At 39.4% G+C, this 23,819-nt stretch overlaps 1 protein-coding gene across 2 annotated transcripts; it reads left to right on the top strand.

The window, feature by feature from the left end:
• Window positions 1-12,436: 12,436 nt before the first annotated feature.
• ARHGEF15 (Rho guanine nucleotide exchange factor 15) lies at window positions 12,437-21,228 on the top strand. Of its 2 annotated transcripts, none has more exons than XM_051995721.1 (16): window positions 12,437-12,518; window positions 13,781-14,409; window positions 14,796-15,113; window positions 15,663-15,702; window positions 16,077-16,132; window positions 16,246-16,430; window positions 16,631-16,791; window positions 16,997-17,149; window positions 17,712-17,841; window positions 18,424-18,498; window positions 18,584-18,676; window positions 19,144-19,304; window positions 19,402-19,554; window positions 19,777-19,859; window positions 19,996-20,100; window positions 20,807-21,228. In XM_051995721.1, the coding sequence occupies exons 2-16, from the start codon at window positions 13,818-13,820 to the stop codon at window positions 20,911-20,913; spliced, it is 2,412 nt and encodes an 803-aa protein (XP_051851681.1). In that variant the 5' UTR covers window positions 12,437-12,518; window positions 13,781-13,817; the 3' UTR covers window positions 20,914-21,228. The 2 variants fall into 2 exon arrangements, with proteins under 2 accessions (XP_051851681.1, XP_051851680.1); XM_051995720.1 differs by lacking the exon at window positions 12,437-12,518 and adding an exon at window positions 13,456-13,644.
• The last annotated feature ends 2,591 nt before the right edge of the window (window positions 21,229-23,819 follow it).

The following is a 23,819-nucleotide window of genomic DNA, read 5'->3' as shown; positions in this document are numbered from 1 at the left end:
ATGATGTTGTAAAAAATTACCCTGGCATGGGTTCTGTCAATAAAAAGTTATTTAATTTTAAAAAAATAAATAAATAAATTAAAAAAAAATCTATCCTACCCTGCAGTAAAGTAAGAGGGGAGGGAAGATGAGAAGAGGGGATGATAATAGAAGGGAGGTCATAGTGGAGGAAGGAGTAGTCAGAAGTAATGAGGTGAGGGACAAAGTGAAAGAAGAGAAAAAAATAGAATAAATGGAGGAACTACAGTTAGCAATATTGTGAAAATAATTTTGAAACATGATTCTCTAATAAAAGCCTCATTTCTCAAATATAGAGGGAATTGAATCAAATTTCTAAAAATAAAAAACGTAAAAGCCATTCATTCATCAGTTGATAAGTGATCAAAAGATATGAACAGTTTTCAAATCAAGTCATCAAAGCTATTTATAGTCATATTTTTTAAAAATACGTTCACTATTGATTGGAGAAATGCAAATTAAGACAATTCTAAGGTACTACCTAATCCCTATTGGATTGGCTAATAGTTCAGAAAAAGAAATGATAAATATTGGAGAGAATGTGGGGAAAATGAGGTATTAATGTATTATCTGTGAAACTGTGAACTGATTCAACAACTATGTAGAACAGTTTGAACTATGCCAAAAGGGCTATAAAAACATTCATACTTTAACAACACCACTACTGCATAAAGAACGAGATTATAAATAAATCAGAGGAACATAGGTTAGTTTACCTCTCAGATTTGTGGAGGAGAAAGAAATTTGTGACCAAAGATGAACTAGAGACCATTACTGATCACAAAATAGAAAATTTTGATTATATCAAATTAAAAAGCCTTTGTACAAACAAAACTAATGCAAACAAGATTAGAAGGAAGCAACAAACTGGGAAAACATCTTCACAGTTAAAGGTTCTGATAAAGGCCTCATTTCCAAAATATATAGAGAATTGACTCTAATTTATAAGAAATCAAGCCATTCTCCACTTGATAAATGGTCAAAAGATATGAACAGACAATTTTCAGATGATGAAATTGAAACTATTACCATTCATATGAAAGAGTGTTCCAAATCACTAATGATCAGAGAAATGCAAATTAAGACAACTCTGAGATACCACTACACACCTGTCAGATTGGCTAAGATGACAGGAAAAAATAATGATGAATGTTGGAGGGGATGCGGGAAAACTGGGACACTGATGCATTGTTGATGGAGTTGTGAACACATCCAGCCATTCTGGAGAGCAATCTGGAATTATGCCCCAAAAGTTATCAAACTGTGCATACCCTTTGATCCAGCGGTGTTACTTCTGGGCTTATAGCCCAAAGAAATACTAAAGAAGGGAAAGGGACCTGTATGTGCCAAAATGTTTATGGCAACCCTGTTTGTAATGGCTAGAAACTGGAAAATAAATGGATGCCCATCAGTTGGAGAATGGTTGGGTAAATTGTGGTATATAAATATTATGAAATATTGTTGTTCTGTAAGAAATGATCAGCAGAATGAATACAGAGAGGCTTGGAGAGACTTACATGAACTGATGCTGAGTGAAATGAGCAGAACCAGGAGATCATTATATACCTCAGCAATGATACTGTATGAAAATGTATTCTGATGGAAGTGGATCTCTTCGATAAAGAAAGCTAATTCAGTTTCAATTGATCAAAGATGGACAGAAGCAGCTACACCCAAAGAAAGAACACTGGGAAATGAATATAAACTGTTTGCATTTTTGTTTTTCTTCACGGGTTACTTCTACCTTCTGAATCCAATTCTCCCTGTGCAACAAGAAAACTGTTTGGTTCTGCATACATATATTGTATCTAGGATATACTGCAACATATTTAACATATATAGGACTGCTTGCCATCTAGGAGAGGGGGAAGAGAGGGAGGGGAAAAATTGGAACAGAAGAGAGTACAAGGGATGATGTTGTAAAAAATTACCCTGGCATGGGTTCTGTCAATAAAAAGTTATTATAAAATAAAGAAAAAAAAAAACAGAAAAAAAAAAAACAAAACAATACCACTACTAGGCATGTATCCCAAAAAAGATTAAGAAGAAAAGGAAAAGGACTTTTTTTTTTTTTTTTACTAAAATATTTATAGCAACTCTTTCCCAAGGAAAGAATTGAAAATTGAGAGGATGTCCATCAATTGGGGAATGATTGAACATTATTGCTCTATAAGAAATAATGAGCAGGGGTAACTAGTTGGTGCAGTAGATAGCGCACCAGCCCTGAAGTCAGGAGGAACCTGCGTTCAAATCTGACCTCAGACACTTAACACTTCTTAGCTATGTGACCTTGGGCAACCCCAATTGCCTCAGGGAAAAATTTTTTTAAAAGATTAAAAAAAAAGAAATAATGAGCAGAATGCTCTTAGAAAAACATGGAAAGATTTACATGAGCTAATGCAAAGTGAAATATACTGTGTACTAAGTAATAGCAATGTTGTAAGATGAGCAGTTGTGAATGATTTTGCTATTCTTAGCTAAACAAAGATCAAAGATAACTCGGAAGAAATTATGATGAAAAATTCTATCCATATCCAGAAAAAAAACTGATTACAGATTGAAGATTACAAAGTAATTAAAGCATACTTTTTAAAAAATGTAGTTTTCTTGAAGGTTTTCTTTTTTTGGGGGGGAAATCTATGGTTTTTTTTTTTCACAATATGACTTTTATGGAAATGTTTTGCATGACTTCACATGTGTCTTAATGTGATTCGAGGTGATGGTGGGGAGGGAGAAAAGGAGACAATCTGGAACTCAGAGTTTTAAAAACAAATATTAAAAGTTGTTTTACATGTAACTTGAGGAAAAATAAAATATTAAATGATGAAAAAAAAATATCTTTTCACACAGATTGATACTGCCAGATACAATATTAATACATGAGCATGTAGTTTTAATTGCTAATTTAATTTAAAGGCTAATAGTCTTAAATTTATTTTCTCTGAACACATTTCTTTTGTTGCTTTAATAAAACACAATTTAATTAAGTCATCATCAGTAAATTGCCCTCATTGTTTGGCTAAAATGAAAATTTGGAAATTAACTTTGATTTCAGACTCATTTTTATTTTTGTCAAAAATTCTGTTATGATAAGAGATTTCATTTTACATTTTCTAATGTTTCTGACCTTTGCTTTCCTGTGTGCTGGGAATATTGTGATAAATGCTTATTCTGGTAATGTCTAACGATAGGTGTCCCACAGGGTTCTACATTAGGCCCTCTTCTCTTTTTCCCTCTATACTACTTCATTAGGCAGAGGTAAATTCAAATCTGGCCTCAGAAACTTAGTAGCTCATTTACTTTCCTTTTTGATCTGATTTTTCTGGTTCAGCAAGAGGATTATACAAATATGTTTACACATATTGGATTTAATATATTATTTTTAACATGTATAACATATATTGGATTGCTTGCCATCCAGGGGAGGGGTTTGGGGAAGGAGAAAATCTGAAACATACGGTTATGCAAGGCTCAATGTTGAAAAATTATCCGTGCTTATGTTTTGAAAATAAAAAACTTTAAAAAGAAAAAAAAAGAAATTTAGTAGTTGTGTGACCTGGGTACACACTGTTTGCCTCAGTTTGCTCATTTGTAAAGTAAGCTGGAAAAAGAAATGGCAAACCACTGCAGTTTCTTTGTAAAGAAAACCCCAAATGGGGTCATGAAGATTCAGATGCCTTTGAACAATAATAAATGTTGATGATTGTCAAATATATCTATCCTGCCCCATACTCTCTGCTCAGCTCCAATTTTGCATCCCCAAATGATTTTGAGACATCTTGGACTCCGTGTCCAGTAGACATCTTGAACTCAACAATTCATAACAAAATTCATTTTCCTTCTCCTGAGTCCTCATTGTTTCTTATCTTCTCTATTCCTGTAGAGGGTATCACTATCTTCCCAGTCCCTTGGGTTTGTCACCCATATCTCATATCTGATATGGTGGCAAGGTCTGTCAATTTCACCTTTGCAATATCTTTTGAATATGTTCCCTTTTTTTCTACTGACAACTTTAGTGCAGACCCTCATCACCTCATGCCTTGATTATTTTAATATTTTGCTGTGGATCTCTTTGCCCAACTCTCTCCCCATTCCAATCCATCCTTCTTTAAACCACTGAGGGGATTTTTATAAAGTGTAAAGATGACCGTGTCACTCTCCCCGACTTAACAAATTCCACTGATGCCCCATCACCTCCAGGATCAAATACAAAATCCTATATTTGGCATTCAAAGCCTTTTTATAAGCTAGACTCCTTCTACCTTTCCAGCTTTCTTATATCTTACTTCCCAACACATAATTTTTGATCTAGTAACATTGTCCTCCCAGCTATTCCATGGACAAAACCCTTCCTCATCTCTGCCTACTGTCTTCCCTGGCTTCCTTTAATGGTCTTTATTCTTAATTCTAGCATCTTCCTTTATTATTTATTATTCATCTTATATATAGTTTATTTGTAAACATTTGTTTATGTGTTTCTCCCATTAGATTGTGACCTTCCTAAAGGCAGGAACTATTTTTTGGCTTCTTTTTGTATTCTCAGCACTTAGCACAGAGACTGGCATATAATAGGGGCTTAATATATACTTACTGAATGACTGATATCTACATGTATTATATTCTTTTAGAACAACCATAGTGTCACTACATAACAAACATAAATTTTTCCCATTTAATTTGATAACAGAGCAATCCATACTTCATTGTGCCTTAAAAGCATGGCATTTGAAATCTATTTTTCTCTTCTTTTCTAGTTTTGACAGAATAGGTATACATTGGTAATTAAAAAAAAGATGTCACAACAGGGTCATAGGATGATACTCTAAATAATGTCCAGTTATAATTGTCTCACAGCATTTCTTAGTGCTCTAAGTACCATGCTGCCTATATTCTCTAGTGTAGCATGAAAGCAGCCATAGATATTCTATAATTGAACAAGCACAACTGTGTTCCAATAAAATTTTATTTTTGTACATTGAAATTTTAATTTCATGTAATTTTCACTTGTCACAAAATGTTAATCTTTAAAAAAATTTTCAGCCACTTAAATATGTAAAGTCAATTTATTTTTACATGTAACTGGGAAAAAATAAAAGACTAAATAAAAGAAAAACACAAAATGAGAAAAAAATGTAAAATCTTTCTTTAGTTTGTGGGCCATACAAAAACAGGTAGCAGAATAGCTTGAACATGGTCATAATGCTGCACATGTAAAATCTATGTCCAATTGTTTATCTTCTCAAAGAGGGGGAGCTGAAAGAGGGAGGTTAAATGCCTGTTCAAAATGCATCTTACCCTTCAGGAAAATAGGAGGGGAATGGAATATGGGAAGTGGGGAAGATGATAAAAGAGAAGGCATATTGGGAGAGGAAGTGGTCAGTAGCAAAACACTTTTGAGAATGGGGAGGGCAAAGGAGAGAGAAAATAGAATAAATGGTGGAAATACAGTTAGCAATAGTAATTGTAAAATAGAATTTTGAAGCAAATTTCTATGATAAGGCTTTATTTCTAAAACATAGAGGGAACTGAGTTAAATTTATAAAAAATAAGAGCCATGCTCCAATTGATAAATGATCAAAAGATATGATCTATGCCAAAAGGTCTATAAATTTATTTATATTCTTTGGCCTAAAAATACCACGATTAGGCATGAATACCAAAAGAGATTTCAAAAAGGGAGGGGGGAAGACCTATATGTACAAAAATGTTTGCAGCCGCTCTCTTCTCAGGGCAAAGAATTGGAAATTGAGAGAATGTCCATTGATTAGGGAATGATTGAATAAACTGTGATGTATGACTGTCATGAAATATTGTTCCATGGGAAGTGATGAGCAGAACGGTCTTGGAAAAAAAATCTGCAAACTCAAGCAAAGTATATTGTATACATAATAATAGCAATATTGTAGGTTAACCAACTGTAAATGACTTTGCTATTGTCAGCAGTACAATGATCCACGACTGCTCTGAAGGACTTATGATGAAAAATTCTATCCATACCCAGAGAAGAAACTGATTGTGTCTGATTTAATCATACTCTCTCTTTTTCCCTCTGTCTTTCCTCTTTCCTCCCTCTCTCCCCCTCCCTCCTTTTCTTTTCTTCTCCCCTTCCTTTCCTCCCTACCCCCTTTTTCTCTCTCTGCCTCTGTCTCTCTTTTAACTTTATTTTTTAAGGGTTTTTTTTAATTAGGGGAGAAGATTTATGTTTTCTTTTATGATTTTTATGGAAATGTATAACTTTACATGTAGTTTCTTAATGGGAGTTGAGGTGGAGATAAGGGAGAGAATATGGAACTCAAAAGTTTAAAAAAATGAAAAAATTGTTTTACATATACTTGGGGGAAAATATTAAATAAGATTAAAAATTTAAAAATTAAAAATGAATGTTAAAAGATTTTTGTTTACATTTTATTGAGAAAAAATTAAATGTTAAAAAAATCGGTCATAGTAATGTCAGAATGCTTGATATATGGTGTGTAATATATTATATGACACATAAAAACAATAAAAGAAAAAGGCAAAATTGCATTAGTTTTTTATGATTTGCAAATAGGAATAAGAAATAAAAGTGTAAGTGATAGAAAATGTGCATCTTTTAGCTGTGTGGATTGAAGATTATAATAAAAATGCATTCATAGCAGAGCAGCCATTAGAACAAAAATTTACAGTTTACAGTTACAGAAAAAAATGGAAATGAGTGCATAATGAAGAGACTACTACTTCAAGCTTTGATTGGTTAGGTCATCTTGAACTAATTGCACAATTTTAATTTTGTTGGGGAGACAGCCACTACAGATTAGAACACAGGAGTCAAGAAAATAATCAAACTGAAAAATGCTATCTACATCAAGAGAAAGAACTATGGAGACTGAATGTTGATCAAGCATTATCATCTTTTTTTTTTTTCCTGTTGTTTTTTTTTCTTTTCATGTTTTTTTCCCTTTTGTTCTGACTTTTCTTTTCCTTTCCAACATGACTAATGTGAAAATATATGAAGAATGCCATGTATACATGTATACATGTATAATTTATAACCTAAAAAATAAAATAAAAGTGAAAAAAATTTTAAAAGAGACAATAATCAAATAAGGTGGATACACTGATGAATAATTTTTTACTGTGGATGAACAGGTGTATTCTAGAAAAGGATGCCTTCCAGAACTTTCAGCTATTTCATCTCAATCTGAATTTAGAGAGTCTAAGAATTTTCTAACACTTTTATAGGAAGTTAATGCAGATTTTAAATGAAAACCAATGCTCACTTATTGGTCTCATAGTCTAAAAAGGCTATAACTAAAATCTGTTGGGGCAATTCAGAAAAAGTCATAGTGAGTCATTTATCCAGGCCAAATATGTTCAGGGATGAAAAGAGCTTTCTAGCTGGTTGATAAGAGCTATATCAAGGTGCATTCTACTGTTGCTCAAACCCAAACTCTGGTCAGACCAGGGAAATAGCAATCAGTTGTTGCTCTGAATCAGACCAGAGTGAGAGCACTGAATACTTTCAGGTCTTCAGTCTGGTATAATAAGATAATACTTAATGCTTCCTTTTTCCCAAAGTAGCAACAGGATCAGTTCAGATCTTCCTTCCCTAAGCATGGCAAGGTCCAAGCCTAACCTCAAGTCAGTTAGGAAACACTGATAGAATAAGCAAACAACACAAAGAGCTCTTATAGTGGCAAGTTCAAAAGACAAATTCAGAAAAAGATAGTGACTCCAAAATATCTACAAGCAATACCTCAGAAAAAAGCACAACTTGGGAGGGGGAAATCAACTAGAATTCCAGAAAGAGATAAAGGAAGAGTATTTTAAGAGTTAGGGAGAGATTTCTGGAAAGGTGACAGAATAGGTTAGAAGATTCCAAGTTCTCAAAATTTTCCCCACAAATAAGACAAAATTTCACTTCAGGACAAATGTAGAATGAAATAGGAGTTGGGACAGAACCGTGGTGTTTCTGGGACAATCTGAGAAGATTCCAAGAGAGGTTTGGCTCCCATGAAGTGTAAATACTTTCAGGCTAGTTCCTCTGGTTCCAGGGTTAGCCTGAAAAGTTATAAGACACCAAGAAATAATAAAGCAAAATACAAAGAATGAAAGAGAAGAATGGAAAGAGAGAAGAAAAGGAACATTAGAGGAAAAGGAGAAAGAAGATTAGGGTAAATCATCTTACATAATTAGGGTGTGCAGATAGACATTCATATAAACAAGGAGGGAATGTGGGGGAAAGCAACTGACACCTGAATGTCACTTTCATATGAAGTGAACAAAAGCAGAAAAACATACACAAAAAAACACAGAATTAGGTACAGAAATAAATTTCATTCACTGGAGAAATAGGAGGGAAAGTAGTGAAGTGGGGAGGGGGAATTAGTGGAGAGTAAATTAAAGAAGGGATTAATCCTAATTAAAATAAGCCCTTGGGTAGACAAAAATATTTTTAGCTCTTTCTAAGGTATTGAAGAATGGGAATCTGAAGAGAGGCTCATATATTGAGGGATGGATGAACAAGTCATAGTATATAAATGTGATGGAATACTATTGTTCTTTAACCTGAAAAAATGTGTGAAGTGATTCAGAGTAAGGTAAACATAACAAGGAGAATAATTTGCACAATGTCAACATTATAATAAAGGAAAATAACTTTGAAGAAATTAGGAACTCTCCTCAATGTAATAACAAATCACAATTACAAAGAACTAATGATGAAATACCCGACTGATGGCTGGATAGAGAGATTCTGTACTCAGAGTACAGAATGAGAAATATTTTTTGGACATGGACAATGTGGAAATTTGTTTTGATTAACTACAAATACTTGAAACAGATATTATTTATCTTTTGTTTGTAATTGAAGGTGAAGGAGGTTCCATAGATGAGAAGGCAGATTTTTGCTCATTAGAAACAAATGCCTGCTTAATAATCAACAAACTTGTTTTCATCTTAAACTTTTCCCTTTTCATTTCTTCCATTTTCTGTTGATCAATGAAACCTGTCTCTTTCCTGATGCTACTCTTTTCAGTTCTGGTTGTACTTTAAATCATATCCTTCTACTCACTGATCATGGTGGGGAAGTCAGAATACTTCTTATTTCACATTGCCACTTCTCAGGTCTCCCTCTATCACCTATCTAATAGCACCTATCTTCCAGATTTTTGTGAAGATCAAATGAAATAATAATTATAAAACACTTATTGCAGTGCCTGGCACATAGTAAGTGCTACATAAATATTAGTTATTGTTCTTATATTATTATTAGCTATGTTACCCTGGGCAAGTATTTATTTTCTCTCTAACTCAGTTTCCATATTTGTAAAATGGGTAAAATGATAGCATCTACTTGTCAGGCTATGAGGATCAAATGAGTAAATTTTTGGAAAGTCCATAGTATATCTGTCACATAGTAGGTGCTGAATAAATGCTTCTTCCCTCCTTTCTATCCTCAATTCTTGCATTCAGTGCCTAGCTCATAGTCTTTTTCTCTTCATCAATTCCTTCCCTCATACTAGTACATTTCAACATAACATAACATTAATGCTCCCTCAAAACCCTAAACTCCCACTTCTTCAATTTCCCAATTTCCCATAGCCTATTCCTCTATCCTACTTCAGCGACACAGAGATATAGCTTAATTGTTCCATTACCCACAAATATTCCAATTCCATTTTCATGAACTCTGAAATTCCTTTATCTGATCACAATCTGTTGTCTTTTCACATCTCCCTCAGCCTCTAATCCTCTAATCCTGCTCTTCACTATACGAAGAAATCCCTCCACACCTCAGTTCTTTCACAAGCCATCACCTTTACACTACTTAACACTCTCCTCCTTTACCCATCTTGACTCTTTGGTAAACTAGCCTGTATTCAATCCCTTGACTCTTTGTCCTATCATTGATTTTGCTCTGGTAAACTATTATCCTCTGCCTTCACTCCTATTCAAAGGCTGCTGAATATAGTTGGAGAAAACCATGCTGGTTTAGTCCACTACATATTTATGTTATATATTATCAACTTGGCCCTCATCGTGGTAGCGCAATCCTATCTTTTCTTCACAGTGACCTTTTCAGATCCTTTCATCCCTCCTCAAACTTCCTATGGTTTTCTTTTCCTACCTTCTCAGCTGAGAACCTTACTTCATATTTCACTAACAAATAGAGGCTATTTTCAGAGAACCCCCTCTTTTCTTTCCTCTTGATTTCAAATAATTTCGTTATATTCTCTATCATCTTTGCTTCATGAAAAGGGGGAGCCTTTCTTGTCAAGAAAACTCCCTCTAAGAGACAGCTAGGTGGCATAGTGGATAAAGCACCAGCCCTGAAGACCAGAGGACCTGAGACACTAAAGGCCTAGCTGTGTGACCCTGGGCAAGTCACTTAACCCCAAATGCCTAAAAGAACAAAGAAATCCCTCTTTATATACATAAATGATTCTATTTCTCCTTGTATTCTCCAGAAGATTGTTCCTTCTACCATTTCTTTGCTCTCAATAATTTTTAATATCTTCTTTTTTACTGATTGTTTCCCTGGTGCTTACAAATATGCCCATGTTTCTCCATCCTCAAAAAAACTCTAAGGTAATTCATCTAACCCCAGTTATTATCATCTTTTATTTTTTCCCTTTCATGAGCAAAATCCTTGAAAAGGCTGTCTAAAATAGATACTTGCACTTCTTTTCCTTTCACTCTTATAAATTCTACACAATCTGCCTTCCTACTTCACCATTCAACTAATTGAACTCTTTCTCCTAAGTTACCAGTGATCTCCCAATGGTCAAATCCAATGGCCTTTTTAAAATTTCTCATTATTCTTGATCTCTCCACAATTTTTGACACCATTTTACATCCATTTCTTCTTGATGCTCACTTCTTATGGTTTTCTCAGCACTATTCTATCCTAGTTCCTCTTTTCCCTGTCTTACCACTCCTTCTCAATTTCCTTTGCGGAATCTTCATCCAGGTCATGATCACTAATGATGAATGTTCCCTTATTTAATCTTCTGTCCTGGACCCTCTTCTCTTCTCCATTTATATTATTTGTTTGCTGATCTCATCAAGTCCTATGGATTTAATTATCAACCCTATAGAGATGATGCTCAGCTCTATCCTTCTAGCTCTAAGCTCTCTGCTAATGTCCAGTCTCCAACTGTTCGACAACTCAACTTGTATGTCCCTAGAATTCTTAAAGTCAGGATGTCTAAAATGGAACTCATCTTTCCCAGAGATCCTTCCTTATTCCTAACTTCCTTATTAGTGCTGGGGCCACCACCACCTTCCCAGTTACCCAGTCTTGCTTTCTTCTCTCTTCTGACACTTCCACAATCCTGATGCAAGCCCTCTTCACTTCGTATATTGGACTACTTCACTAGCAGTCTGGTTAGTCTCTCTGCCTCAGGTTTCTCCCCACTTCAGCATATCTTTCACTCAATTGTCAGAGTCATCCTCCTAAAGCACAGATACAATCATGTCACCTCTCTATTCAATAAACTCCAGTGGCTTTCCATCACCTTCAGGATCAAATACAAAATATTCTGTGTGGCTGCTTTGTTTCTCCCCCACCCCCACCCCCATTTCTGCTTCTTTCAAATAGTCTTATGAAATAAGAATTGGATAACAGAAGCTCCCCTACTTCCTATCCTCCCTCAAACCCCCCCCCCCCCCACCATCACCACCAACAGGAGGGCTATAGAATTAGACTCAGAAGTAGAAACTTCAATGTCTGAATTATGACACAGAGATCTTGGTAGGATTAAAGAACCCTGTATCAGTCACAGACATTGTCCCCCTATTTATTGCCCACTGTCTTGCCTCCTTCTGCAGCTATACAAACATCCACAGCCCAGCCCCTGACACAATGGTCTGGGAGGGGCAAGGGAATTTGCTTCCTCTTTAGAGATCCCTATCTATGTCCTTACCTCTGGCCTCCGAGTTACAGCCAAAAGCCAAGAAGAGAAGGAGATTCAGGCGCAGTGGGTACTAGAGGAAACTAACAAAAATATAGGTGTTCAAGTAGAAAGTAGCAGAGTTAGAATTTGTACCCCCAACGCAAGTATTTGTTCAGAACTTGAACCTATCATGTTTCACAATCAAGAATCTTATCCTTAGATTAATATAAGAAAGAAAAGACACAATCTTGAAAAACATAGACCCATAAGAAAGACACACCCATTGTCCCTTGAGATACACCCTCAGTTGGCCCATCTCCCCATAAAGCTACCATACAAGATTACAAGTCCAAAGAAGGCACAATCTGCTTTCTCTTTGTCCTCCACTAAGACCTGCTTCCTAAAAGATCCCTGTATTCAATTTCACTACCACAGGGATCCAAGCATCCTGATTTTCAGCATCCAGTAAAAAGCCCTGTTCAGTACCCCTTGGGGGGGAAGGGGAAATGAGGGGGGTGAGCTGGGAAGGAGAGGAGTGTCCGGTTGGGAGGAGGGACTTGAATCCTGTTTCCTGCCCCAACTCACAGGGCAACAGGAGGTGATCAAGAGCGGAGGGGACTACTGGTAAGTAAGGTGTCCTGGAATCCTGGGAGGGATAGAAATTGGGGGAGGAGGAAGAGAGCTAAGTACTAGGATAAGATACTTGTAACCCTAACGGGAATGGAAGCTTGAGGAAAGGAAAGAACTATGAGGATGCAATGCCTGAGTCCTAAAAGAGAATGGACAGGTGGGGTTAGGAACTGGATATTTGGTTCCTGAGCAGAAAAGACAATTCCTGGGATGGGGGAGGGAGAGGGGGAAGAGTTCATCTGCTTGAGTCCACCTCCCAAATCATCAGTGTCTGGGGCTCTGGGAGAGGGAGATGGTGGCTCTCTCCTTCCAGATCTCCAGGAAAGTTTGGGAAGTCTTTGGATATTCCACAGACCTGGCACTGTCTCTGGGGATTTATCCTATTTCAGCATTTTCCTCCTCACATTAAGGATGGGCTCCATTACAGAGACCACCCACTTAGTCCTATCCATATTCTCCTATCTTCACAAAAAGACCAACTTCAGTTCCTTTCCTCGGTTCATTTTCTCTCTCTGGGCAAGTATGGAGCTGTGAAGATTTAGGATATAATAGGAAAAGGCTGCAGTGGAGAGAGCTAATCTTTTCTTTGGATCTCCCTGGGTCAGAAGCTCCAGGACTCTCCATGCAGGAAAAAGCTAAAAATAATCCGGAAAGGGAGAGTCCAGGAGAAAGAGGAACTTGGAAATGGGGGTGGGAACTAAGAAAACAGTGATATATATTCCCTGCCTCTCCTCACTCTCTCTTTCATGCTTCCTGTCTTCCTACCTAGCATTGACTCTGCATCTCTCTCACTTTTAAGTTCCCTTTACTAATTTATTGACAGCTCGCATTTCCTCACCCTGCCACTATAAAGCATCCAATTTCCCTTCTTCTCTCCTGCCCCTTTCTCACCCACTCTTCTTTAGCTCTGAATCATTTCCCCAGTTTCCTGAAGTCAGGAGATATAGACAGAAACTGAGGAACCAAATCTGAGATGTCACTTTTGATAGACCTCTCACTGGGATTGAAATGAGAAGTAGGAAAGAAAAAGAAATGGAAGAAAAGAAAAAGAGAAGGATGAGAAGAAGAAGATGGAGAATGAGAGAGATGAGAAAATAAAAAACTGAGGGAGAGAGAACAGGTGTAGAATTTTTAAGGGACTACCACTTGGATTTCCAAATAATATGTTGTTTTCCAATTTTCACAACATCGCTTATACATTCAAGTACTTATATTCTTCTAACCTCAGTTACTGACATTATCTCTTTCCTTTTCAGGACCAGATCCTCCTAGCCTCATTAAACCCAGACAAAGATGTCAGCCCAATCTCTTCCCCCAGCGATATCTCCATCTCAGAAACCTCCTCGAGTTACTCGTCCCCACCTTCCTTCTAAACTCCAGACCAATCCATCCCCACTCTTCAATGTGGCCTCTCACCAGGCAGAAACCATTCCACCAACCTCTTATGATCCGTTAAACTTAAGCTCACCCTACCCTGCTGACTCCCTCCTGACCTCTACCAAGCCCCTAGTTCTTCCATCCATACCATCCCCAAAATCTAGTGCCTTTTCCTTAGTTCCACCAGACTCTTCTTCCAGGTCTCCAAGTCCTCAGGCCCTGAGAGCTGATCTCCCTAAGCTCCTTCCCCCATTCCCAGCTCCCCAGATCAATGCTCCTGAACCTACCAATCCCTCTCAGTCCTCATCTCCTAAATTCCTGTCCCTGTCCCATCACCCCTCAGTATCTGGCACTGTCCGGAGACTAGCTGGGAAGTTTGAGGCAGGGTCTCTCATAGGGGGGCAAATTGGAGAAACCCCACTTCCCAGTCTTCAAGGTGGAGTGGATGAGAATGGAGAGAAAGAAGATCCTCTGGCAGGGGGTGGACCTCAGAAGAATGGATGTCTGGGTAAGCAGTGGAACTATGGCTTGAAGTCATGGAGTGGTTTATATGGCCTAGAAAAGACCAAGATCTAGAAAAGACCAAGAAGGTTGAACATAAGGAGCTTCAAGAAGCTTAGAGGTAGAAAAGGAAAGTTGGTGATGGCATCATATGTAGTACAAAGAGTATTAGACTAGTGCAACCCAGTTGATACCAACTAGTTGTATCATCTTAATCAAGTCTTCTTTTGGGAGCTAAATTATTTCCTTTGTATAATGGGAGAATTGGATTTTATGACCAGTAAATTACTTTCTAGTATTGACAAAATTTAAATAAATGAATTAAATGCCTGGGTTCTTGAAGGATATAGGGCTGGAGGCCTTTCTACTCAACTGTCTTTTGTCTCTTCCCAGATATATCTTTGTCCTGTCCACTTCGTTGTCCCTGTCTCTGCCATTTGACACATCCTGGCCTGGAACTTAAGTGGGTATCTGTAGGAGACAGTAAGGAAGTCCCCCGTGCTCCTCAATGCCCCATCCGTTCTCTCCCCAGCCCCCCAAGTAACAAGAGCACCTCTGTTGTTCTCACATCATACCGATCCATGGTGGAGGACAAACTCCTTCCTCCTCTCACACCTCCCAAACCAAATTGGGTCAGGAAAGAGATCACCTACCCTGAACATCCTCCACAGACAGACCTCAACCTGCCCTCCAAAGACGGCACTCATCTAGGTATTGGGACCCTGGAATGGGTATGGATGCTTAGATTCCAGAAGGAAATAGAGTCTGGAGATAGGTAGAGAGAAGAAGGAAAAATGAATACACCTCTATAAAAGGAAGGAAACTATTATTTCTAACAACTCAAAAGGCTGGGAATCAGTACAAGTTCTGCTCTGGAAATCTTGCTATGTGACATATGTCCAAAGATGAAGTTAGCCAAAGTTTGTTTAGGTTGGGGACTGTTTGGGTGGGGACTGTTTCATTTTGTCTTATGTCTCTAGCACCTAGTACATTATCTTTCTCATAGAAGGAATACACCTTTTAAAAAATTCATTTGAATTCCGGGCCCTTTCATCCTCGACAATTTCTGGTTGCCAGAGTTGCTGCCTCCTTCATTAGCTTCTCCTTTTTAATTCAGCATCTCATAGGTGGTATAGTTTGTTGGTGGTTCTCTGATGGGAGCAGGGGTATCTTTGGTTTTAGGCTTTAGATGCCTGGGTCTCTGATGGAAATGGGATGGAAATGGGATCTCTTGCTCTTTACTGTGGTTTCTTTCTCTAGGAGACAATCTGGAGGAAAATCCAAAGAACTCTGTGGACAGGTATCAAATACCCTCCAGTAAGGTCCAACACTATAACTATCATCAAATCCATGCTTTAAGGCCAAAGGAAAAACCCACATTCTTCTTCATGAACTCTGCTCACTTAACCTGAGAGGTTCTCTCATTTTTGTGAATTGCCAGTACTTGAATGGTATTTACTATTCAGTTGACATTTAATCATGTACTGTTTTATGACAGTGCATTCTATATAATTATTTAACTCTTCAGTGTTTATGTCTTGCCTCTCCCCACTCCCCACAATTTACCTGTAAGCTCCTTGAAGGAGAAGGTTGTATTTATGCATCCTCCCAGCACAGCACGTAGGATATGGCCTCAATGAAATTTCCAGGAAGTTTTTATTTCTCTCTCTACAGGGACCAAGAGCTGGAGGTTCTGAATGAGCAGGATTGGGGCCTGCCTCTGCAGGATGGTGAGGGACTCTGGATTACGGGGTCTTTGAAGACAGAAAGCTCTTTGAAGGAAGAGCAAAGGACTCAGATCATTGCCCAGAAGCACACTGAACTTCTACTGTCTTTTCCTCAGAACCCTTGTACCAGACTGCTGTGCTAGCTGAAGAGCTATGGGGAGTTGGCAAGGATGGGAAGTTCCTCCCAACAAACCTTCGAGAGCCCTCTGAACCTCGAAATACACTGTGGCAGGAGCTCCCTACAGTTCGGGAGAGTGGTCTCTTAAAAACCCTGAGTCCTCAGGAGAGGAAGATGCAGGAGGTTAGACACCTGGTCAGGAAGGAAATAGGAACTGAAGGGAAAGGAATGGAAAGGAAGAAGAACTTGGAGGTCTGGTTCTGGGCTATGAGTGGGATTGGGAATTGGCAGGGATCGGGGAGACAAGCTAGGGGCAAGAAACTTGGATTCTCATAGCTCTGAAGCTGGAAGGATCTCTAAGTCTCTGAGCATCTCTTTTCTAGAGTCTATTTGAGGTGGTGACATCAGAGGCCTCCTACCTCCGTTCACTTCAATTACTCATGGACACCTTTGTGTTAAGTGCTTCCCTTCGAGATACATTGACCCCCCGAGACCACCATACTCTTTTCTCTAATGTACATCGTGTCCAGACTGTCAGCGAACGGTTAGTCCGTCTTCCCAGGTTTCTGTCCTCTCAGTCCCTGTGTCCCTTCAGGCTTCTAATCCCTCAGTTCTAAGTTTTTTGTTCCTCTATCCCAGGTTCTCGCTAGATCCCCAAATTCAGTTCTGTGGTGTGTTCTCTTTGTCTCTTGGCTCTTCCCAGGGACCCAGGATGTCTCCTAATCTCTGGATCTTCCCTCCCCACCCAGGTTTTTGGGAGTACTGCTCTCCCGGGTAAGAAGTTCCCCTCACATCAGTGACTTGTGTGATGTGGTGCACATCCATGCTGAAGGCCCCTTCTCCGTGTATGTGGATTATGTGAGGAATCAGCAATATCAGGAGGAGACCTACAGACGTTTGATGTGAGAGTGGTCCTGACTCGACACATGGGGGTTCGAAGGGAGAAGTTAGGGGAAGATTTGAGGGTTGGAAGCCCTGAGGCGAATGGGAGGCAGGCGATTAGTAAGACCAAGGAAAAGCCCAAAGAAAGAACACTAGGAAATGAATATAAGCTACTTGCATTTTTGTTTTTCTTCCTCGGTTATTTTTACCTTCTGAATCCAATTCTCCCTGTGCAGCAAGAGAACTATTTGGTTCTGCACACATATATTGTATCTAGGATATACTGTAACCTATTTAACATGTAAAGGACTGCTTGCCATCTGGGGGAGGGAGTGGAGGGAAGGAGGGGAAAAATCGGAACAGAAATGAGTGCAAGGGATAATGCTGTAAAAAATTACCCTGGCATGGGTTCTGTCAATAAAAAGTTATTAAAAAAATTAAAACCCCAAATCCCCACATATATGCCTATAGTCCAAAATTAAAATAAAATAATGTTTTATGGAGTTATGAAGATATTAAAAAAAAAAGATCAAGGAAAAGGCAGCTGGGCTCGGCTCTTAGATCTTTGTCCTCCTTCTTCAGGGAGACGAACATGCGTTTCTCAGCAGAACTGCATCGGTTGCAGAGTCTACCTCAATGTCAGAGGCTTCCACTGCCTTCTTTCCTGCTGCTTCCCTTCCAGCGTATCACCCGACTCCGAATGCTGCTTCAGGTGCTGGGGCCAGGGCCCCAAGCCAGTCCCCAACCAGGGACTGCTTACTCTGGGGTGGGAGCCAACCCTACTCTGGGCTTGTTCACACAAATGCCAAGCGGGAAGATTTCCTCCAAGACAGAGAACCTCCCACTGGGGATTTCTCAATCCAGAAACCCAATGACTTTCATGCTGCAATTTGACCAAAATCCATAGTCCTCAAATGAGGGCACCCCAGCTTTAGAGCCTCCAAACCTAGGTGGGATTGGAAATCTCTAGGCTTTTTTGGTTTGGTTATTCCTTAGAAATCCATGATTCTCCCAAGAAATAGCATCCTACTCCTGTCCTACCCCATTTTTATGCTTCTAGATTTATTAATTACAAACTCAAATGGTGGGTACAGTGGAAAGGGGGCTGGGCACTTGTATTCAAACCCTTGTTCTGCCACCTGTGTGAACATGGGCAAGTCAACCGCACATCTTAGTTTCTTCATCTGTAAAATAAGTGTGTTGGACTAATCTATCTTTAAGTTTCCTTCCAACCCTAAATCAGTGATGCTGTGATCCTGAAGCTCTGGGGTCACCCTTCCTTTTCTGCTCCCAGAACATCCTTCGTCAGACTGAAGAGGGCTCTGGCCGACGAGAGAATGCCCAGAGAGCCTTGGGGGCCATAAGCAAGGTATGGGGGAGCTGAGACCTGGGAGTCAGACACAAAGACAACAGGCAGGAGGAGGGGAGAGGCTGATGAAAGTCCTTCCCACCAGATTATTGAGAGATGTAGTGCTGAAGTTGGGCGAATGAAGCAGACAGAGGAGCTGATCCGGCTCAGCCAGAGGCTGTGTTTCCACAAAGTCAAGGTCGGTTTTCTTGGCTCCTGGCACCCAAATTTCCGACTGAGTTTCACTCACCACTCTTGCCCCCAACCTCTTGCTTCTTAACTCCAGCTCCCAACTCTGCAAATCCCCATTTGTGGCAGTGCCCGAACCTAGTTTTTTTTTTTTGGGGGGGAGGAGGAAGCGGGGTAAATATACAAAGGGGTAATGTGCTAGGGGCAGCGGGGTGCCATAATGGCACTAAGCGGATCAGGAATTCTTCCCTGAGTTAGAATCTGACCTTAGATACTTCCTAGATGCATGATCATAGGCAAGTCACTTAGTCCTTCCCATAACCCTCAGTTTCCTTATCTGTAAAATGAGCTGAAAAAGGAAATGACAAAACATTGCAGTATCTTTGCCCCAAATGGGGTTAACAAAAAGTCAAACATGTCTGAAAACAATTGAACAAGAACAAAACTGTATAAAGAACTACCCAACTCCCACCCCAGGCTTTACCTCTGGTCTCCTGGTCCCGACGTCTGGAACTGCAAGGAGAGTTGATGGAATTGGGAAGTCGGAAAGGCAGGTCCCTCTTTAATTCCCGCCCTCGACTTACTCCCCTCTGTCTCCTGCTCTTCAGTGATTTACTGCTCATCACTCAGCCTAAGAGGTAGGCAGGCTTTCTGAGGGATGGTGGGAGGAGCACACATGAGGGGAATTGGGAAGGAGGTACTAGGCATCCTATCTGATCATTTCTCTTCTGGCAGTGGACAAAGGTTGTATGTTCTGGATTATGCCCACCGATCCCTGGTTCAGGCCCAGCCAGTCCCAGACCCTTCTAGTCCCCCGACTTTTCGCCTCTCACTACTCAGCAACCATCAAGGCTGCCCTACCCACCGACTGCTCCAAACCTCTTCTCTGTGAGTCTTGACATACCAACCCTTGGGGACTTCTAAATGGACCACCCATAACATATTATCTGGTCCCTTGATATATATAGTCCTACAAGTCCATGGTTTCTCTAATCTCTTCCCCCAGACCTACTCCTCCCATTGCAATTCTGCTTAGTTCCCTTGGGCTGACCCTAGAAATCTAGTGAACCAGCTATGACTTCTTTATGTTCTGTCTACTCTTCCTCCTAGGTCTGACATGCAGCGCTGGCTAGGGGCCTTCCCCACTCCTGGACCCCCTCCTTGTTCTCCAGACACCATCTACGAGGAGTGGGGTGAGGATAGGCTTGATAGAGATGGGGAGGAGACATTATGAAGAAATTGAATCTGGAGGTGAAAAGGAGAGGGATGAGCTAGGGACAGTTTCTGGGGACTCAGGTCCTAGCCTCATCTTCCCAAAATCTCCTCCAGATTGCCCCCAACCTCTGAGTACAAATTCTCATGTAACTGCCAAGACAAAGGATCTGAGCCTGGAGCCTGGGGACCTTGTCAACCAGCTTCACAAAAGTCCGAAGGGTAAGGGAAAACAGATTTATCTGTTTTCAGATAGCAGATTTATCACTCTTTTTTCCATCTTTCTTTTATCAAGCCACTTTTGATGAGACCCTTTTCACTGATTCAATTCAATTCAATAAACATTGCTTGCTGAGTTCTGAGTTCATTGCTAGGCACTAGGGGACATGGATAAGGGACATTATATAAAATATGGTCCCTGAAAATGTCTACTAAGGAAACTGACACAAAGAACAGCTACAAAACAAAACACTGCTTAAGCACTTAAGATCAGGCAGAAATAAAAGTTATCAGCTGAGAAGAGATGAAATCAAGGAGATGATGCTTAACTGCAAGCAGTGGCATTTGAAATGGGCATTATTAGTCTATAGGCAGGATTTCAATAGATCAGGATAGAGTTAGAGAAAAGATCCCAAGTAGAAGATGTTCTTCAGATCACTCTCCTGCTTCTCTCCACTCACCCTAAACCCTCACTAAAAGGGGATTTTTAACCCTTTTTTTGTCATAGATTGTTTTAGCAGTGATGAGGCCCTACACACCCTTTCTCAGAATGTTTAAAAATGCATAAAAATAAAACATTAAACTACAAAGAAATATTTTATTGAAATACAGTTATCCAAATCTAAAAAAAGTTGAATTCTTATACTTCAGATTAAGGTCTTTTATACCAGAGAACCCTAAGAACCACTTAAATCTTCTTTCTTTCCAGCCTGGCTGAAGGGTTTCCATGGGTCTTATGCTGCTCAGTTAGCAAGTGAAGTGACAGGTGAGCACACCCGACGGAAAAACTTGCAACAGCAGAAGCAGCTACTTTGAGAGGCTGGGAAGCAATTGCACACAGCGCCCACACTCTCCATCTCCGGGTGCTAGTGGCCGCCTCCCACATTGTGGACCCAGGCGCACGACTCCCACTGAGGGCATCACTTCTAGAACAGCCAATATGGGACTGGCATTTCTCTGAGTAGCCAATGAAAATGGAGTCCTCTCACACTCCAACCAATGAAAATGATAGTTTTCTGAACTGGCAACCAGTGGGAGACAGACTCGAGACATAGGAACCACTGAAGATAGGAACACTATATGTCAATTCTTTCTTACAAAAACTGGAAAATAAAATCTCTTTATTCTCAATGTGCTTACAGCCTGTGAGGAACCCCACTGGCCAACAAGCCATTTTCATTCAGGACCTGGTGTATAGAATTGGTGTTGGGGGAGGACCAGAATCTCTGGTGTAAGAACTTGTGGAGTCCCCTTCAGAAATGCTCATTCACCTTGCTTGTCTACCTGGTACTTAATTCTCACTTGTGGCTTCAAGAAGCTATAGCATACACAGCAGTCACATCCTAATAAACTGTCTAGGCAGATGAGGCAAACCAGTTGAGTGTCGCCAACAGGCCTCAAACTTATTGATGAATTACTACAAGCACATGAAGACTTTATTGGGCATAAAATGGGCATAAAAGAACAATTTATTCCAAAGGCTATGAAAGCAGCTGAAGCAGGTGCTGTGGAGTATTTTTAGCTTGGTCAGACATGGAAGAGTCATCCAGAGCATCTCAGACTATTGCCCATTGTTCTTACTTTTGTCTTGCCACTAGACTTATGTGATTCTGGAAAAGAAAATTAGTGTATAACTCTGCCTCACTTAAATCCAATACACTTTTAAGTTATGATATCACCCCATGATGTCACTGATATTCTTTGAAAGGAAGGATAAATAGCTTATGGCTTATGAGGATATTGCTAACCAAGGAGTAATTTTCATTCAGGACCAAACAACCAGTGGGAATAAAGACATAAATGTGAAAAACAATCAATGAGAATGGAAGTTTAAAAATTATTCTTAGTGTGCCTCAGCCATAACTCTAGACTACTATTGTGAGGATGTCCTCTCTCATTACTGTGATATCCAAGATGTATATGCATGAAGGGGAGATCTGAATTAAGAAAACATGATGGGTTCACTTTAAAACCCAGGTTGGGACTCTCAGGATTGACTTGCCAAACTATCTTTGGTTGCCAAAGCTTTCCCCTCTTCCACTAGACTTTTCTATTTATAGAGTATGTGTTAAGTGGGATGTGAATGACATTGGGGTAAGAGTGTAGGACAGCTTTTGGGAAAGGTACAAGTGGAAGAGAATAGGTGCTTGGACCAAGAAATAGAATTAGGATGGGTATCACTTAACCATTTGAACTTGGACAAGTCAATTCTCTCTGAGAGTCAGTTTCCTCATTAATTTATTAAGTCAATATAAATCTTTTAAGAGCTTCCTATGTGCCAAGAACTGTGCTAAGCATGAGAACTATAAAGCAAGGCAAAAACATGGTCATGGCCCCCTCTAAACAGGATTAATACCTACCTCCCAAGATTTTTTGATAATCTATAAAGTAATAGATATCAGAGCTCTTAGGAAATTGTAAAGTGATGTATACACACACAGAGAAGCTTGGATCATGAGGGAATGAATAGTTGGACACTGAGCAGATATGCTTAAGTTCAGGTTCTGGGAGAGAGAGAGAATAGAATTATGTGGCATTAGTGCTGCTACTCTCTTGGTACCATGGAAGGACCTAAGATTGGAGGAGGAGGGCTGGGGATAGAAAGAGGCAGTACAGTACCAGGTGGTCATGATCTTCCAATTTTGACAACTGGAGTATTTGACAACTGTAGCATGGGCAAGTTGTTATTGTTGCTGTTTCTGTCTGGGTTTTTGTTTTGTTTTGTTTTGTTTTGTTGTTGTTCATAGTGGTTGCTTCCCTGAAGACCCAGGCAAAGCAGAGAAAGGTAGAAAATGGGGAACTGTTCCTCATATAGATTGTCAGCTTCTCAAGAAATGACTACTTTAGGATTAAGCCTAGTTATATAAGAGAGATAGAGAGCCACAATGAACACAGAAAAAGAGGCAAATATATATGGAAATGTAGGGATGCTGAAATGGACAAACTTTTCTCCCTTTTTACTGGCTAATGTAATAATTTACTAAAGGCAGGTATATGGGAAGTTCAGAATACAGAAAGCATAAGATTTAACATAGAAGGTTATTTAAGATATAACTAATCATTTGGAATATGACTTTTGAAAGTTGAGGCTTGACTCATTGGAGTCTCCTCATTGGAGGTTCACACCTCCAACTGCATATTGGACAACTTGAACTGGATATTCCCTAGCTATTTTAAACTCATCTTAATCAAAACTAATTTATCTTCTCCCATCTCCTTCATCACCTTTCCTCTCTCTCTTTCTTTTTTATTACTGTCAAGAACACTACCTTCCTCCCAGTCATGGAGTTTCACAATTTGGAAGTCACCTTTCTCTCATCCTCCTCCCTCCTCTGTATCCTAATCACCTTTCACTCAACTTTGTTAAATTGACTATATCACTTTCTCATGTCAATAAACTCCAGGGCCTGTCTATAATCTCAAAATCAAATTTTGAAATCCTTTATAACCCTGCCTCTACCTTTTTAGCTTCCTTATCCCCAACTCCTTTCCCACATATTCTACAAGCTGGTGACACTGGACTCCTGTTTGCTTGCATAGGACACTCCATCTCCTTACTTTGTTCATTTTTCCTGGTTATCCACCATGCCTTGCATTTCTTCCCTTCTCTTCTCCATCCTTTGCCTTCTCTGGCTTCATTCCAAGTCCTAGTGAAAATTCAACCTTCTATAAGAAGTTATCTTAGATCCCCTTTAACTAACTTTGTTAGTTACACCTTATTT

This window comes from Antechinus flavipes, chromosome 4 (genome assembly GCF_016432865.1).
Source record: "Antechinus flavipes isolate AdamAnt ecotype Samford, QLD, Australia chromosome 4, AdamAnt_v2, whole genome shotgun sequence".
NCBI lineage: Eukaryota > Metazoa > Chordata > Mammalia > Dasyuromorphia > Dasyuridae > Antechinus > Antechinus flavipes.
The sequence above is the reverse complement of the archived record's forward strand: the minus strand, read 5'-3'. Positions and strand labels throughout refer to the sequence as shown.